Consider the following 18477-nt stretch of genomic DNA (forward strand, 5'->3'; position numbering starts at 1 on the left):
TCCGTCTCAAAAAAAAAAAAAAAAAAAAAAAAGAATTTGCCCGGGAGAGGCAGTGGAACATGCAAGGTGCAGAGGCAGCGTGTCACTGGCTCTGAGCACTGGCACCACTGGTGGCCAGAGATGTAGGCAGCGGCCAGATCCTGCATGCCCCGTAGGCCACACCAAGTGGTCTGGAATTCATCCTCCAGGTGGTGGGAACCATCACTTGGGCAAGAGAATGACAGGGGCATTCAACTAATCGGCTTCAGGCATTTAATTCTCATGATGAAAGGAGAGGGGCAGAGGGAAGAAGGAAAAGACATCATAGCTGAAGCTCCCAGTTATTCGCCAAACCCATTTCCTCGTTGTCCTGGGCGCAGTCCTCTTTCCTGGCTTCCCTCACAGGTAGGGGCATTCCAGCCAATTAACTCTGAGTGGAGTGCTGTGTGCTGCTTCAGGCACCGCTGGCCCTCAGAACTCCCACACTGGTCCCTACACACGCTCTCCCCTGCTTTCACAGCAAGAACCCAGCAAGCTTGTGCTGAAAATGATGGGGCCACAGGACAGAAGGAACCTGGGGGAGCATGGCCTGGAAATCAATGTCGGTTGTGTTTGAAGCTTTATATATATTTCAGGTTTGTTACAGCAGCGAACATTTATCCACCTAACTAGATATTAATGTGTTTGTCCCAGGAATTTTGCCTGCCACTCAATTTCTTCTGCTTTAAAAATAAATGCTCTCAAACGAACCTCGAAAAGGGATAAAATCGGCCCATTCCAGGCAAAAACTAACAGTGAATGAACAGCCAGGTATTAGGGCAAGGGTGACCCAGAAGACATGGTTCCTCATCCCACCCACTGGCCCCTCACTTTCCTTCTTCCTTATGCCTGGTTCTTCCTCAAGCATGGATGTGGGGGCGGGGACAGGAGAGCCCACTCCTTTTGACCCGCCTTCCCCTCTCACTCCTCCCACCATAGAAAATGTGTTTACACCCAGATCTGAAACCTAAAAGGATGTTAGAACTTAAAGCTAACCTCTAACTTTCAAACATCTATAAACATGTACCTGTAACACTTGGTACACAGAGCTGGGTTGTAAAAGCCTCTTGCTAGAGGCAAGGGGGAATGAACAGGAAAACTGGACTGCTGTGAGGCCCAAAGGGCTATTCTGCAACTCTGGATGACTCACCATTCTTCCATATATAGAATCTTACAGGAATCTTGAGATAAACCACAGCTATTCACAACAAAGAATCAGCAAAACTGGAGGCGAAACAGCTCGCACTTACAAACCCAGCTCACTCAACATAAACAGGAACTGATTTGATGTGGCAATCGAGTAAGATGTGTGCGCATGAAAAATACAGAAGGCATGAAATAATTCAGTGTCACTTGTACTGAATATTCTAAAAATAAAAAAGATGTGTAAATATTTTAAATAATCTCCTATTTAAGATAGGAAATAGGAGGAAACGTTTAATTACTGTATTATTCTATGATACTATCCCCACTAACATCTGAAAAGCAGAACAGATTCTATACCCATCTGGGCAAAGGGAAGTTAATTTATGAGTATAAAGTGGCCGATGGCTGAAGAACTGCTTTGCAGGAATGGGCCTGCTCATGGGTTTCTCAAAGCCTGTATATTCCTGTGGTCCCACACCAGTTCTCCTGCATTTCATACTGAATCGCCACCTCCCAGGCTCAACCTAACTTCACCTAGGGCAGAAGGAAAGTGGGCTGGAAAGAGACCTAAACACACACCTGGAGCCTCCAGGAAGACGGGCGTACTGTTTCCTGAGGCTGCCAGCAAGCCTGAGAGAGTTCCATGAACACAGGAGGTCTGACGTATCTGGAGCAAATTCATTCTCCTTTTCCCCCATCCCACAAAACCACCTTGCCCTCCGTACAGTTTCTAAGGACATCCAGAAACCGGGGCAGAAACACTGCCTTGGCTATGGGACAAGTCACAGGAACAGACGCGCAAGCTGAGGAAGGTCTTTTTTGGTTCAGTTCATGCCATTCCTGAATGTTACTGACACTCCACAGCTCCACAGCAAGTGTCTGCCTTCCCCACAGGGAGACAATGTCAGTAGCAACATAAAATGGTAAGAACTTAAAAAGTGGTTTTCAGGCGGGCACAGGGGCTCATGCCAGGAATCCCAGCACTTTGGGAGGCCAAGACAGTGGATCACCTGAGGTCCAGAGTTCGAGACCAGCCTGGCTAACATGGTGAAACCCTGTATTTACTAAAAATGCAAAAATTAGCTGGGCATGGTGGCAGGCGCCTGTAGTCCCAGCTACCCAGGAGGCTGAGGCAGGAGAATGGCGTGAACCCGGGAGGTGGAGCTTGCAGTGAGTCAAGATTGCACCACTGCACCGCAGCCTGGGTGACAGAGCGAGACTGCATCTCAAAAAAAAAAAAAAAGAAAGAAAGAAAGAAAGAAAAGCTGCTTTCCTCAGATACAGGCAAGTTTCCCAGCCCACCAACAGAAGGAAACAGACCATCAAACCCAGGTGGGATTCAGAACAAACATCTCCAGCACTGGTGGGTCATGGAACAGCCAACCTGCTTTCATCAGGTCATTAATAGCCAAGATAAATCGCTCATGTTTACCCTCCAGAACTGACTCTATCTTTTTTTCTCCATTTTATCTTTCCTGCAGCACCTCCCTTAGGCTAGTCCGCACTACCATTCATTCGTTCATTCATTCGTTCATTTATGCGATAAGGCGGGACGTGGCGATCCCTAACACCTGCTACTAAGTGCTGCACTGACTGCTGTTAACAGGCACTTCCCAAGCACGGCCTCCTGGCTGCCAGCTCGGAGGCAGGTAAGGCGACAGGTAAGGCACAGGAACATAGAGCACCGTGTCCAGCCGCACAGCCAGCAGGGCAGAGCAGACCTTCAGATCTTTGGCTCTGTTGACTGCACTGTCTGAATCTCCACCAGGTTCTTTGTCCCCTCACTGGAGGGCACAACAGGCACCTTCAGAATACGCCTCTGAGGGGTGTAGGCTCCTCCCCCACCACCCTGTCATCTCCCATATTTAAATGTGCACGAGAGGTCATGGGGAGCGTCAAACACGCCCTCAGGCGAGAACCTCAACCCCAACAAGGCTGACTCCAGGCAGGGCCCTCCCCACTATACCTGTCTGACCAGCACCCCACCTGCCACCTGGCCTCAGTTTCCTTCCCCTCCACTGGAGCCCTGAGGGTGGTTCTCTCTGCAGACCTCTCTGGGCTACATACACTGCATTACGGATTTGCTCGTTTCACACCCACTGTGTGCTGCTGTTACACATCAAGGAGAACAACAAAGGTTCAAGTCACAGACTGACCCACAGACCAGGGCTGAACAACAGAACTTCCTGCATGGTGGAAATGTACTAATCTGAGCTGCCCAACAGGGAGGTCACAAGCCACATGTGGCTACTGAGCGTCTGACTGGCCAGAGTGACTAAGAAACTGAATTTTCCATTTCAGGTAATTTTTAACTCAATTGAAATAGCTACATGGGGCTAGTGGCTAACACGTTGGACAGCAGTGTGATATTCTAGTAACTAAAGCACCAACTGTGCCCCAATATACGACTCCAGGCAGCCACAAGGGATGACTTTGCTGAGCATGCATGAGGTGCTGCGGGAGCCAGGGGCACGGGCCGCTGGTGCCCATTTCTCAAGGAGCTTCGTGTAGGTCGTGAGGCCTGAAAAGCAAGGCCAGTCCCTGCCGGCCTCAGGGCCTTCGTCTCCACTGTGTCCTTCAGAAGAACATGCTTCACCCACATGCCACTCAGATCTTTGATCAAACGCTGCTTTCCCAGCAAGGTCCTCCCTGACCGCCCTGTGGAAAGTGGAGCCTCTCCTAGCTTTCTCACGCTACCTCCAGCACGCCCACCTCAACCCACCCCTCTCCTCAGGAACTCCACCACAGGCCTCAGAGCCTGGCACACAGTATCCCTTACCAGTCTCTGCAGTGTGGTCTCAGTTGACTATCGTGCCACTGGGTGCTTTGATTTGGGAGAAGTGGGTGTGTTGACCGTTACAACCCCAGGACTGAAGTGGGTGTGCTGACCACCACATCCCCAGGACTGGGTCCTCGGGGAGATAATCTCTAAGGAAAGGGATGACATCTGAATTCAACCATTTGGCAAGCATTTACTGAGTTCTAACCAGGCACCAGCATAAAATGAGCAAGAGGCAGACCCTCGAGGGGTGCGCAGGCTGTCGGGTGGCACTGTGCATGAGAGGCGCCCCGGCCAGAGCTGAGAGCTGACACGCAGCACAGGGGGCCACTCTTCCTGGGAAGCTCCTGTGGGTTCTTCTCATTTATGCAGCAGGAAGAAGCAGGCAGGAAAACCATTCCAGGAGGGGTCTCCAGGCCTGCAGGAGGACAGCAGGGGCTACTGCTGATTCCAGAAGGTTCTTCCTGCTGGAAGATGCCGAGACCATCTGACGCAACTCTGCATTTCACACGTGGGAAAGCTGTGTCTGCAAAGCGACTCGCCCCAGATGCAGAGGGAGTGGGTGGCAGAGCCAGGACACCGACCACAGAGGCCACCGGCTGAGCCGGCGAGGGTTTCACTAGCATCTCTTCCCTGTGGTGTCCACGGCGCTTTCCCATGCAGCACTCAGGCCAGCCCACAGAGCCCAGGGGATGGCACAGCTGCTGCACTACTGCACAACCAGGTCTCCACTCCTGCAGCCGGGGTGGACACTCTTCAGAGTGCGGCTGTAGGGGAGGAACCCAGAGACCTGAAACAATGGAACGTGGGGCCCCCGGGAGGCCAGCCCGGGCCACAGTCCCTGCACAGCTGTGGTGACATGCAGGCTCGCCCCGGCATCTCTCCTGTGCCCCCGGGGAATATGGGATCCACGGGGCACACAGAAGGCCCGCGAGGCGAGGCTGGTGCTCGAGGTGAGGCTGGTCCTTGCACGGAGGCTGGAGAGGGCTTCCCGGCAGTGGCTAAGCATCTGCAGAAATGATCTAGGGATGCGGATCCTCAGAGAAGCAGGGAGAAGGCGTCCCTGAGTGAGCGAGCCCCACCTCTCTGCAGACCTGGTCCAGAGGAGGGGGAGCTGCCAGGCTGGTGCCTGGTGGGAAGGCCAAAGGGACACCTGCTGTGGGCAGCCAGCTGCGAGTGAGGCTGGGGTCCCGTGGAGAGGGCCAAGGACTGAAGAAGAGGAAGTGGCGCCTCACGCGCACGTGACCACAGTCCGTGTTCCTCCCAGATGTTTCCTCTTGGCATTGACTTCCCCCCTTGCTATCCTGGCCTGGCCCTCTCCACAGGAGCATGTGAGGTTATGTCCACCCAAGGGTAGGGTGGCCAAGAATGGCACCACTGTCTCATGCAGCTTCTAACAACGGGGCTACCAGGCAGCCCCCAGAAGAGGGATCTGCGCAGACAACATTCAGGGCTGATCTCCACAGTCCTCCCTCAGACAAGCTTTCCCTGAGGACGGGGTGCTGTTCACAAACGGGGAGGCTCTTATACCATGGGAAGAAGCTCTGTCTCGGCAAGGCCAGTCCAGCAAAGCAGCGCCCACCACCACAACGCCTGGGACGGCACCGCTGCCTCCCTCTCCCGACCCAGCACACGGGAGAAGTCGAATGAAGACCTCCAATTCCTTTCTCCAACACTCCTGGGCCAGGCTCACCAGATGCAGCTCAAACAGCAATGCGATGGCCCCGGGGGGAGCTACGTCAAACAGGGTGTACGCTGACCCTGCAGGCTGCACTCCCAGCCGGCTGTGTGACTGGAGCCTCCCCGCCCACATGATGAAGACCCCCACTACTCTCCAGGCTTCAGGGTCTCTATCCCGCTCCTCTAATCCACCCTCCTTCCACCACCCGGAGAATCCACGCCCCACTGTAATCACCCTCACACATCCCTGAGCCCTGCCTCTCTCTCTCTTCCCTGTACACACTTAGCTCAAAGACAAGCCTGCCCTGCACGTGTACCTGTGCAAAAAACATGGCTGGAGAAAGACACGCAGCACGCTGACTGGTCCTTGATCTCCTGGCAGGGCCCTTGCTGCCCCCCAGCAACGCTTCCTTCCCTCTCCATCCATTCTCCCACACACCTTGATGGCTTTCACACCGCTTCCAACCCAGCACACCATCCCCACTGCTATAGCCCCAGGGTTTGTGCTCCCACCCAATTCACATGTTGAAATCCTAACCCTCAGGTTGACGGTATTAGGAAGTGAAGCCTTTGGGAGGTGACTAGATCATGAGGGTGGAGCCCTCCCCAGTGGGATTAGTGCCCTTATAAAAGACATGTTCAACAGCTCACCAGACACTGAACCTGCTGGCACCTTGATCTTATGCCTCCCAGCCTCCAGAACTGTGGAAAACAAATTTCTGTTGTTTATAAGCCACCTCGTCTACAATATTATGTTTAAAAATTTTAAAAAGGCCTGGCGTGGTGGCTCACACCTGTAATCCCAATACTCTGGGAGGCTGAGGCGGGCAGATCACCTGAGGTCGGGAGTTTGAGACCCGCCTGACTAATACAGAGAAACCCCATCTCTACTAAAAATACAAAATTATCCAGGCGTGGTGGCACATGCCTGTAATCCCAGCTACTAGGGAGGCTAAGGCAGGAGAATCACTTGAACCCAGAAGGCAGAGGTTGCGGTGAGCCGAGACTGCGCCATTGCGCTCTTGCCTGGGCCACAAGAGCGAAACTCCATCTCGAAAAATAAATAAATAAGTAAAAAAAAAAAAGCTCAAACAGACTAAGACACCCATCCTCGGGACCTTGCTTCCTACTTCACCAAAAACAAAACAAATCAAAACAAAAACCCAGAGCAATCGAACAGGAACTGTTCCTAGCCTCAAGGGATCCTCCTGCCTTGGCTTCCCCAAGTGTTGGGATTGAGCCACCATGACCTGCGGCTAGGAGTTTGAGACCAGCCTGGGCAACAAAGTGAGACCATGTCTCTACAAAAAATTTTAAAAATTAGCTGTGTGTGATGGTGCATGTCTGTGATCCTAGTTGTTCTGGAGGCTGAGGTGCAAGGATGGCTTGAGCCTGGGAGTTCGAGGCTGCAGTGAGCTATGATGGCACCAGTGAAATCCAGCCTGGGCAACAAAGTGAGACTCTGTCTCTAGAATAAGGAAAAGGGCTGAGGCGGAGGGAGGCGTGAGGGGACGGGAGGAGGGAGGGGAGGGGAGGAGGGGAGGGGAGCGGGAAGGGGATTTCAATGAACCTTACACGATTTCAGTGAGCCCTTAAAAGCAATCAGTGTTCTCTCTGGGAAGAGATGTGGAGTGTGAGACGAACTCGACAAAAGAGAATCTTTGGTGCTGGTTTTCAATATGGAGGGGCCACACAGCAAGGAATTTGGGTGACTTCCAGGAGCTGCAAGTGACCCTCAGCTGACAGCAATCAGGGAAATGAGGAGCTCAGTTTACAGCCACAATGAGCTCTGCCAACAGCCTGAGTGAGCCTGGAAGCAGACAATTCCTTAGCCAAGCCTGGGACAGGGAGGCAGCCGCCAAATGCTGTTTCATCCTGATAAGCGCCCAAGGGTAACCCAGCCACACCATGATGGACAGCCATGTTGTTTCCAGCCACCAAATGTATGGTGCAAGGATGGCTTGAGCCCGGGAGTTCAAGGCTGCAGTGAGCTATGATGGCACCAGTGAAATCCAGCCTGGGCGACAAAGTGAGACTCTGCTGTTAGGCAGCAGCAAAAAACCAGAACAACTCCTCCACTCAAAATTCTGCACAGGAGCCAGGCACAGTGGCGTGGTAGGCCCAGCTATTCTGAAGCTGAGGCAGATTGACCGTTTGAGCCCAGGAGTTCAAGGCCACACTGCACTATGGCTGCACCTGTGAATGGCCACTGCACTCCTGGCTGGCCAATGCAACAAGACCCCATCTCAAAGAGACAAAAATTCTTCAGCGGCTCCCCACGGACTCTAAGTCAAACCCGCCATCATACAATGGCCTGTATGCCCATACAGAATCTGCTCCCACTGACCCTAGCACTTCCTTCTCTCAGTCCCCGCCAGGGCCTCTGTGCTCAAATGCATCAGGCCTGCCTGCGTCCTTCCCCCTTGCTGGATCACTCTCCTCCCAAGCACGCGCTTGGTTAACTTCGTGACTGACATCTTCACGTTTTTTTTTCCTTTCTTTCCAGACAGAGTCTTGCTCTGTTGCCCAGGCCAGAGTGCAGTGGCGCGACCTCAGCTCGCTGCAACCTCCGCCATGGTTCAAGCCCGAATGATTCAAGCAATTCTCCTGCCTCAGCCTTCCTGGTACTTGGGTTTACAGGCGCACGCCACCACGCCCAGCTAATTTTTGTATTTTTAGTAGAGACAGGGTTTCACACCCTGTTGGCCAGGCTGGTCTTGAACTCCCAACATCAGGTGATCTGCCCACCTTGGTCTCCCAAAGTGCTGGGATTACAGGTGTGAGCCGCCCACCTGGCCAAGGCTTTGCTTCAATCTCTCCTTCTCCTTCAGGCCTATCCTGACGAGCCTATTCATTGTGTAATCTGCCTTCTCCGTTGCTCCCAGGACCTTGTACCACCTCTGCTTGCTGGCTTTCTCCGTAGCTCTTAAGTCTGCCAGCACATACCCTCCATCTACTCACTGTGTTTACCATCAGCGCCCTCTGCTAGCACACAAGCTCTGCAAGGACAGGGGCTTTGTTTTGTTCACAAATGAACCCCAAGCACCTAGAACAGTGCCTTGGCATATGGCAGGTGCTCAGGCAATGTTTTTTTACAGAATATATAATGAGAAACATATTTAAGAATCTAGCACAGTGCTTGGTACACAGCAGCCACGCAAAAAAATGATCGTTATGGTTGTGATTTGCTGCCAAGAGAAAACAAAGCCCAGCAAAGCACAGGGAAGCGGCACACCCTTACAGGCCCAGCTGTTCTTTCTGAACGTGGCTGGACCACTGGCAGGTCTGCAAACAGCATCTGCAGCAGTAACCAGACAACCTCCTGTGTGTGTCCAGCACACACACACACAGATGGCGTCCTATGGCTCCTTTCAGCCATGTGTGCAGTGACACCATCAGCTGCACGTCTCCAGACACAAACCGCAACCTCAAACTGAAGCTCACCCAGATTTAAAGAAACGTCTCGGGTCAAGGTTACCAGTGACTTCCCAGGTGCTGAATCAATGCTTGGTAAGAAACCAGCTACGTAAACCAGTGGCTGGAAAAGAAGTGCAGACGTTCTGCAATCGAGAGGTAGTCGAGCTGCTGAACATCCACCTGGTACAAGAATGCACAACCAGGGAACTTAAACCCTTGGGATGGGGGAATCCAAACAGTGTCAGAAGACCCAGAGTAAGGCCGGGCGCCGTGGCTCACGCCTGTAATCCCAGCACTTTGGGAGGCTGAGGCGGGCAGATCACGAGGTCAGAAGTTCGAGACCAGCCTGGCTAACATAGTGAAACCCTGCCCCTACTCAAAATACAAAACTTAGCCGGGTGTGGTAGTGCCCAGCTGTAATCCCAGCTACTCAGGAGGCTGAGGCAGGAGAATCGCTTGAACCTGGGAGGCAGAAGTTGCAGTGAGCCAAGATCACACCATTGCATTCTAGCCTAGGTGAGAGCAAGATTCCATCTCAAAAACATTTTAAAAACAAATAAATAAAAAAGAAGACCCAAGTAAGTGTTTGCCTGTGCAAACACTTAAAGGCCAGCTTCCGAAATCACTGAGACCCCTCACAGGTTTTTTTTGTTTATTTTTTGTTTTTTTTTTGAGATGGAGTCTCGCTCTGTCACCCAGGCTGGTGTGCAGTGGCACTATCTCAGCTCACTGCAACCTACACCTCTTAGATTCACGCCATTCTCCTGCCTCAGCCTCCCACCATGATGCCCAGCTAATTTTTGTATTTTTAGTAAAGATGGAGTTTCGCCATGTTATCCAGCCTGGCTGGTCTACCCAACTCCTGACCTCAAGTGATCTGCCCACCTCAGCCTCCCAAAGTGCTGGGATTACAGGTGTGAGCCACCGCGCCTGGCCCCCTCACAGATTTTTAGTGAGGAATAATGGGAACCATCCTACGAGTTCCTTGCTTGCTAAAATCCTTTCTGCTTCTCTCTGGCTCAAGGCCTCCAAGGAAGCACCTGCAGTGATTCTGCTGTATCTCCCTCCCCTGTCGATGGCCAGCCCACAAAGGCCACCAACCCAGCAGCAGGCCTCGTGACAAACAGCTGACTCCAGCCTCACTCCCACACTTTCAACTGCCTGGAGTAACTGGAGGAGGAAGAGGCATTCTCATCCTGTTGGCCCGCGATGGCTCAAGAAGCAATTCTCCAACCGTCTTCCCACTGAGGAGCTTCAGTGCCCTGACAGATGCCACCCAGCTAGCCTCCCTGACCCGGCTTAGAGTTCTGCTCACTTCCTCCCTTTCGCAGAGGATCACAGTTCCATCACTGTCCTGCGAAATCGCCACAGAATCTCTGATTTCCCGTTCATCTCCTTTTACTCTCCCAGCCCCGCGCGTCCCCCTTTCTGATCATGTTACACATGTTATAAGTGACGGGTGGTGTCTTTTGTAGAAACAGCACGGACTTTGGAGTTAACAAGTGAATGTTCAAATCGCAGCTCTGCAGTCTGTGCAGTTAGCCTTTCTGAGCCTGTCTCCAGTGAGCTGTGAAATGCTTTAGAAAGCGACTGAAGAGCCTGGCCCAGAAGCTGAGCTCAGAACAGGGCAACTGCCTTCTCCAAAGGGAGCTGCTCATCTCGACCCTATCAAGCTAACAGTTCAACTCATTCTCATCAAGGCAGCCCATCAGCTCCTGTGCAGACTTTCATCTTACCCCATCTGGCTGTGACAGGCTTTGAGTCTTGAGACTAAATGTCGTCCTCAAAGTCCTGCCCCATCTGGGCGTCTACCATCTCTCTGGGCTCCTCTCCTACCCCTGCCCCTCCTGAGCACCTCATGCTATGGCACCTTCCCAGAAAGGCTGGGCTCTCTCCTGCTCCCGTGACTTTGCATGAGCTGATTCCTCACCATCCCCACCCTCATGCAGGTGGACAGCACTTTTGAAGGCCAGTCGACATCTCAGCCCTGTTATTTCTTTCTGGGCTGTCAACGGGCTTTGCTGCTTTGTTCACATCTCTCTCCAGATCCTCACCACACAGTAGAGGGACTGACCCAGTGGCCTCCAGCACTAGTCTGCCCATCTTCAAATCTTCTTGCTTCCCTACTGCCTGGCACTTGCAGCCCTTGATCAGAATGGTCCTTTCATTGTTGCAACTCTAATGCAAAGTACGTACCCCTCAGCTCGTTTTGCAAACAAGGATACTGAGCCCCAGAGAGACTGATTACCTGCCTTACCCAAGACCACACACCAGCAAACAGTGACATCAAGAGACCAGCACCCAGCACTCCCTCCCAGGATCACAGCAACACACAAGCTCATACACACCAGCAGCAACACAGGCACACAGCAAGTGCCGTCTGTATATCCATAATGCCACGGCAAAGTCACCAGCAATATTAACAAACTGTTTGCACAGAAAAGGCATAGTTACAATGTTCCATCTCAGTTCACTAGAGCTAATTCTAAGATAGCCAAATCAGGAATAAATTACAGTCAGGCAACATAAAAACACAGACTAGACATTAATGTGCCCGCAATGTGCCTAGCGTGTCACATCTATGTACACTCCCTCCCATTTAATCCCAACAACCCTTAGAAGCATAAACTTATTCCTATTTCCCTGTATCCTTGGGCAAACCACTTAACCACCCCTTGCCTCAGTTTCCTCACATGTACATGAAAATTGACGGGACTTACTTGAATTAGTCAGCTTTCGGTGCAGGGTACAGAAACCCGGCTACTTTTTGTATTTTTAGTAGAAATGAGGTTTCACCATGTTGGCCAGGTTGGTCTCAAAGTCCTGACTTCAGCTGATCCACCCGCCTCGGCCTCCCGAAGTGCTGGGATTACAGGCATGAGCCACCGCGCCCGGCCCCCTCACATTAACTCTTTACAAGAGGTGCCATTAACCCCACGTCACTCAAGTACACACTGGGAATCGCAGAGGCTAAGTGACTTTCTCAAGATCACACGGTACAAAAATGGCAGAGCTGAGGTTCAAACTTGGGTCAGAGCAGCCCCCGCTCTCAATCACCAATATTCTTCTCTGCCTGTGAATTACCCTTGGTGCCAGGGTGAACCAGACACAGGCTCGGCCCCCAAGGAGCTCCCAGCCAGGTCAGGAAGCGGTCCGGAAAAATCCATCATTCCAGTTCTTTAAACACAGCCAGGGGCCCCCACCTCCCAGCCTGCCACAAGCTGCTCCCTCTGCCCCGCACCTTCACTGGGCAAGCTCCTGATCCTTCAATGCAGTTCAGACACCTCTGCTCAGCAATGGGCACTCAGATCATCTGAGAGCTCCATAAACGGACTATACAAGAGACAATGTACTTGGTCAAAGCTAATTCTCAACTCCCGGACCAATGTGGATTAGGAGATTAAACCCCTGGCTTCAGAGAGCCCAACCCTATCTCCTGCGGAAAATAAACCCGCCCCAAGCATGTTACTGACTTTCTCTTACACTTGCTGTCCGGGTTTCTAGATAAATACTCTTAATCTACACTGGGCTCATATGATCCCTTAACACGGTCCCACTCTTCTATACAAATGAAAATCGTCCTCAAATTACTTCAGTAAATTTCCTTCAAAGGAGCAAATCCCAGCACTTATTCTCAAAGACTGGGTGAGTCTGCCAGCCCCTCCCTGGTGCATCTGGCAATGTCTGGAGACATTTTTAGCTGTCACAACTGGGGGAGTGCTGCTGGCATCTCGTGGGTGGAGGCCAGGGAAACTGCAAGGCATCTCCAATGCACAGGACAGCCGCCCGCAACAAAGACGCATCTACCCCAAAACATCGGCCAGCGGGAGAGAGCCTGCTCTGACTTCTTCAGCAACAGGTTGACACAATTCAGCACAATATGGGAGAACTAGAGAAAGCTTTAAAAAAACGTATTTTTTAGAAATGAGAATATTTCTGTTAGAACCACAGAAAGCTACTACTTCCGGAGTACCAAGAAGTTAGATGCCCTATTTGATCTCTAACCTTACACAGTAGTTTTATCCCCTACTTAAGGCTCAGAGAGGTGACTTGCACAAGGCCCACAGCGATTCAACAGGAGGGCTCACGATGAAGCCAGGCAGCGTGAACTCCTGAACCAGCACTCTTGGCTGCAGTGCCCTCCCCACCCACAGTAACAGCACTCGTGCCCGCCCCCATAGCCTGCGAAATGCCTTGTGTGTCTACCCCATCAGACTGTGAGCTCCATAAAGGCAGGGGCTCTCTCTAAAGCTCAGGCTGGAGTCTGGGACAGAGGTGCTCATTACGGTGTGGGTGAAGGACAAAAGCAAGCCGGGCCTGCAGCTTCTGGGAGGCTGTGGTCAGGCCTGGCCAGCCCTCCTGTCACTCCCCTCCTCTCATCTCACCCGGGCCACCTCATCAAGCAGCCAAGGTCATCATCCCTGCTCGTCTCTACCCTTCCCTCCGAGCATGTTCTCCTAGACTACACTGTCCACACGTCCTTTCCTAACCCAGAGACTGATTCACTGAGGACAAGGAAACCAGAAGGCAAGAGAGTGAGGGGACAAAGTGGGGTAACGGGATGGCTCAGAAGCCAGGACTGGGAACCCCAGAGGACCAGCTCTAGCCCCAGCCCTGCCCTCCACAAAGACTCACAATGACCACAGTCCTCTGGGTAACTGCTGGGGGCCAGGCCCTGGGCTGAGTGGATGAACATTGGCTGTAACTCCATTTACTCACCTGTAAAATGTTTAGTGAGCTCTAAAGATTCTGGCACAGAAACCCTTTCCCCGCAAAGGAACTCCAGATGGAAACTCTTCTCTAACATTTTTAAGACTCTAGGACAAAAAAAAAAAAACCCTAGACTCTGTCCATGTCATCACTTGTTTTGAGTCATTTTTCATTATATTCCATTATCTTCCCAAAGGTAGTTCAGAGAGGCTCACAATAACAATGTCACAGCCATCACAACAAGGATAAGGAGACAGGAACCAAGGAATAAAAGAAGAGACACTTGTTTCCTGCAGCGCAAAGCTGAGTATGATTTTCAAGAAACAGTAGCTTTAGAAATGATCTAGAAATTGCATAACCAGCGATGCTTCCTTTCAAAGGGGAAGAAGATCCAACACACACAGCTCAGTCAGCTGGATCACAACGGCGGCAGACACAGCAACGTGGCCGTGATCGCCACAAGCAACTGATACTTAGAAGTTTACTACGTGTCTGGATCTGCATTAAATTTCTCACATGCTAACCCATTTAATCCCCACTGCCACGGAAGGAAGGGTTCATTATCCCCACTTCTTAGGTGAGGCAGAGGAGACAGAACGCGCAAGGACCAAGGTGAGCGTGTGGTGTTCGTCAACATAATGGGCACACGTGCCACGCTCCTCCACTCACAGTTTTAGGGGTGAGAAAACTGACTGGGAGGTGAAGGAACTTGCTCAAGGCCACAGAGCTGGACATGGTGCAGGTCGGTTGAATTCCAAAGCCACACTCCTTCCACCATGCTGTTTCCTGGCCAACCCTATTTCCAGCAAGGTTTCCCAGATTTGCCAAGAAGCCCAGGTGATTCTGAAAACCCATCCTCAGGCCCTTCTCGCTGAGTTTCTGATTCTGTATGTTCTGGATGGATCCTGAGGACCGCGTGGAACAGGTACCAGGTGTTGTTCATAAGCGGGGACAGTTGAACACACTCGTCTGAGCACAGGGAAGTTCCGCCACACCAATCTAACCACAGCAACACCGTGATACGGCTACAGCCTCAGAAGGGATAGTGACAAGATCTTCCCCCGAAGTTCCCGGGTTCCTCCCACTGAGGGCAATAGCTTAGTTACTGTGTTCTGAAACCAGGAACTGTGCTCATGGTACCAAGATACCTATCTGTCAGCACATTCGAGAAGAAGGTTTCCCGACAAAACCACAGGCCACACCACAGACCATCTCACTCAGAACTAAGCTTAGGCTTGTCTGAGATGATCCCCTTTAGTTGATGAAGCAACTGAGGCAGTGGTAAGTTCATGTGCTGGCCACAGTCAGAGTCTCCAGCTGACTCCAGCTGGCACACCACACCATCTCAAAAGGACACCCAGTACTGCAGTGTCTGACGTGGGTTCTGCTAGAGACGCACACACACGGGGCAGCCAGGGTCACCTGCAGAAATGTTCCCACCTGTCAAGCCCTGGCCCCAGAGCCCTCCAAAGAGCAGCTATGGAGCAGATCACAATTCTTTCTTTTTGTTTGTTCTTTTGAGATGGAGTCTTGTTCTGTCACCCAGGCTGGAGTGCAGTGGCGCAATCTCCGCTCACCACAACCTCTGCCTCAACCTCCCCAGTAGCTGGGATTACAGGTGTGCACCACCATGCCTGGCTAATTTTTGTATTTTTAATAGAGACGGGGTTTTGCCATGTTGGCCAGACTGGTCTTGAACTCCTGACCTCAGGTGTTCCACTCACCTCAGCCTCCCAAAGTGTTGAGATTACAGGAGTGTCCCACCGCACCTGGCCACAGATCTCGATTCTCCACATACTCTCCACAGCCCCCGTGCCCTTCCTCCCAGCACGCCACAGTTCAGGAGTTCACATATGCTTGTGTGACGAAGGCGTCCACTCCCACCGCCCCCAGGCCACAAGCCCACCCTAAGTCATTACCCAACATCGTTTCTCTCACCCCTATTACCCCACATGACCAGCCTAGAACAGGGCCTAGGAAATAGGCACTTGTTGAACAAAAGCCTGAGAGCACAAATGAGAGGCAGAAGCTGAAGGCGCGGCCCCCACAGGGCTTCAGGGAGACACAGGAACTCCAGCACCCGGGTGACAAGGCCCCACGGGGACGGGGTGCATGGCCGGGTCCAGCACGGTGGGAATGCACAGGGCTGCAGTGCAGCGGGGCACACACCTCCACAGCAGGGGCAGGGCCAGGGCACGCACACAAGAGCACAGACATCCAGGAGCAAGGGGACACAGCCGGGACACCCAGCATGACAGCACTGCACTACACCAGTGGGGGCTGGCACTAGAAATGGGAGTTACTCACAGGCATCACCCTCACCAGTGCCGTCTGCTTGGCCCAAGAAACATTAATATGAGTGCACAGGGCCCCGCAGAGGCTCAGGCTGCCGATTTGGTAATGCTGGCCACCTGTGGGACAGCCACAGCAGGTCAGAGGCAGAGAAGTGACAACAGACTGCAAATGAGCCAGGGACAGTGAAGAGCAGAAACCCTAACAGACCAGTCCTTACAATCCCACAGGACTCCGGGCTTCCGGGAAAAGGCCCAGTTATCCGTGTGAGACGTGCCTGCCTAACACCACAGAGAACACACAACACATGTGAGACAGGAACAAGGAGACTGGTCTGGACTCCACCACCACGCTCTTCTAGAGGGCGAAGATGGCATTACCTCGCAAAGAAGCTACTAAACGGCCCCAATATTTTCAATTTACTCCCCTCCTCAGCTTCATGAATACAGTCCTGCTGGTGTAAGCCACTGGTTTCCTTGACAGAGCTCAAGGTGACGTTGGTAAACTGTGGGTCATCGTCATTCTCCAGGGTCACAATGGCACTGGAGCTGCTCGTGACCACAAGGTCCAAGATGTCCTCATTGCTGACAGACAGCGTGGTGGACAGCTCCGTCCCAAGACTGGACACGCTGCAGACAGAGACATCATCGCTGCGGGTCAGGGCTTTGGAGGTCGGGCTGTAGAGCTTTACCGAGTCATAGCCTGTCCTGGGAAACGTGGAGGATTTGCGCACGCTCTGTTCCCGCTCCGCGCTGCTAGGAGCTGGTGGCGCACAGGATGGCAGTACGCAGGCGCTCTGGAAGGCCCGCTCAGGGATGAGGTCGGAGTCGGACTGCTTCCTCCGCACGTGGACCGCGCTGCAGGGCACAGGCTCCGGGTTCCCGATCTCCAGGGTAGGAATCCCCGAGTCCACGGACTGGAGGCTGTGCCGGTCTTCTAAAGTCCTGAGTTTCAGCTTGGGCCCGTACTCAGGCGCTGAGAGGAGTCGGGGCGCCTTGAGATTGACGTGTTGCAGGTTCTGAAGGGGGTTTCCTGGTCTACCATCCAGAATGCCCATCAAGGCTAGGCCATTTGTAGAGGTGGAGAGTTTTCCATCAGTCATCTTGGTCCAAGGAGAAACTAGAAAAAACACAAACACGGAAATTAAAGTGGATATAAAATTCAAAGATGCCACACCTCTGACACACAGCTGAAATGGTCTCATCTCCCACTTAAAGGAGAAAGCCTTGAAAAGCATACCCAAGTTTTGATTCAAGTCCAGAAGCTAGAGGTGGTTTTTGTTTTTGTTTTTTGACACAGAGTCTCACTCTGTCGCCCAGGTTGGAGTGCAGTGGCGCCATCTCGGCTCACTGCAAACCTCTGCCTCCCAGGTTCAAGTGATTCTTGTGCCTCAGCCTCCCAAGTAGCTGGGATTACAGGCGTGCGCCACCATGCCCAGCTAATTTTTGTATTTTTAGTAGAGACAGGGTTTCCCTATGTTGGCCAGGCTGGTCTCAAACTCCTGACCTCAAGCCATCCGCCCACCTCGGCCTCCCAAAGCGCTGGGATTATGGGCATGAGCCACCACGCCTGGCCCAGAAGCTAGAGTTTTAACATACATTGTCATGATATAACATAGCGGGAAGATAACCCAAACGAAGGATGTATCCGAGGTAAAAATAATCATCACCGCCCCTACCAGTTACATCTTCATCCCCAGGACAGCACGGGGAGCGTGAGAACTGGACTTGGGGGACGGGGGTGTGAATCCATAACCCGTACGTATGTCAAAGATCTACTTGTTCTGAGACAGCATTAAAATCCTAAGATATCTTCATTAAGACGGAAAACAACCACCAAATAAATTATGTATGCCATCTGCAGCAGCCAGGCCTCTCCACAAATGTTTCAGTCACGCTTACACGCATCTACAAGGCTGGGCACAGTATATCCTTTACCACAGAAGAAACCAGGGCTTGGCCAGACTAAGAAACGGGTCTAAGATCACACTGCTGTTTAACCGCAGAGCTGGGATCTACAGGACTCCAAAGGAGACCACACGTACGGTTAGACAGGCTTGGTTTAGGATTACACAAACCCAGGTCAGAAGGCCAGCTCAGTGAAGATCATTAATAAAAGAGAGTCAAGACCACAGCCTCCGAGGTTTGAGTGAGTAGAGTCAAAACTGTCAGTGCAGCCTGGGCAACGTAACAAGACCATGTCTCTACAAAAAAACTAAAAAAATCAGCGGAGGGTGGTGGCACATGCCTGTAGTGCAAGCTACTCTGGAGACCGAGGTCAGAGGATCACTTGAGCCTGGGAAGTTTTAGGCTGCGGTGAGCCATGATTACACCACTGTACTCTGGCCTGGGTAACAGAGAAAGACCCTCTCTCTAAAAAAAACTAAAAACAAAATCTGTTAATCACACGCACACATCCAAGGCCATGTCTGAAGT

At 52.1% G+C, this 18477-nt stretch overlaps 1 protein-coding gene across 2 annotated transcripts in view; it reads right to left on the bottom strand.

Moving 5' to 3' along the window:
- Nucleotides 1-18477, bottom strand: part of TBC1D14 (TBC1 domain family member 14) — a 120493-nt gene that overhangs the window by 88416 nt on the left and 13600 nt on the right. For both annotated transcript variants that reach the window (XM_017853400.1, XM_017853399.1), the window contains exon 2: nucleotides 16423-17161. In XM_017853400.1, coding sequence (XP_017708889.1) covers nucleotides 16423-17144 — 722 coding nt within the window. In that variant the 5' untranslated portion in view covers nucleotides 17145-17161. The remainder of the gene's footprint in view (nucleotides 1-16422; nucleotides 17162-18477) is intronic.

Source organism: Rhinopithecus bieti, unplaced genomic scaffold (genome assembly GCF_001698545.2).
Source record: "Rhinopithecus bieti isolate Rb0 unplaced genomic scaffold, ASM169854v2 scaffold_35903, whole genome shotgun sequence".
NCBI classification, from domain to species: Eukaryota; Metazoa; Chordata; class Mammalia; order Primates; family Cercopithecidae; genus Rhinopithecus; species Rhinopithecus bieti.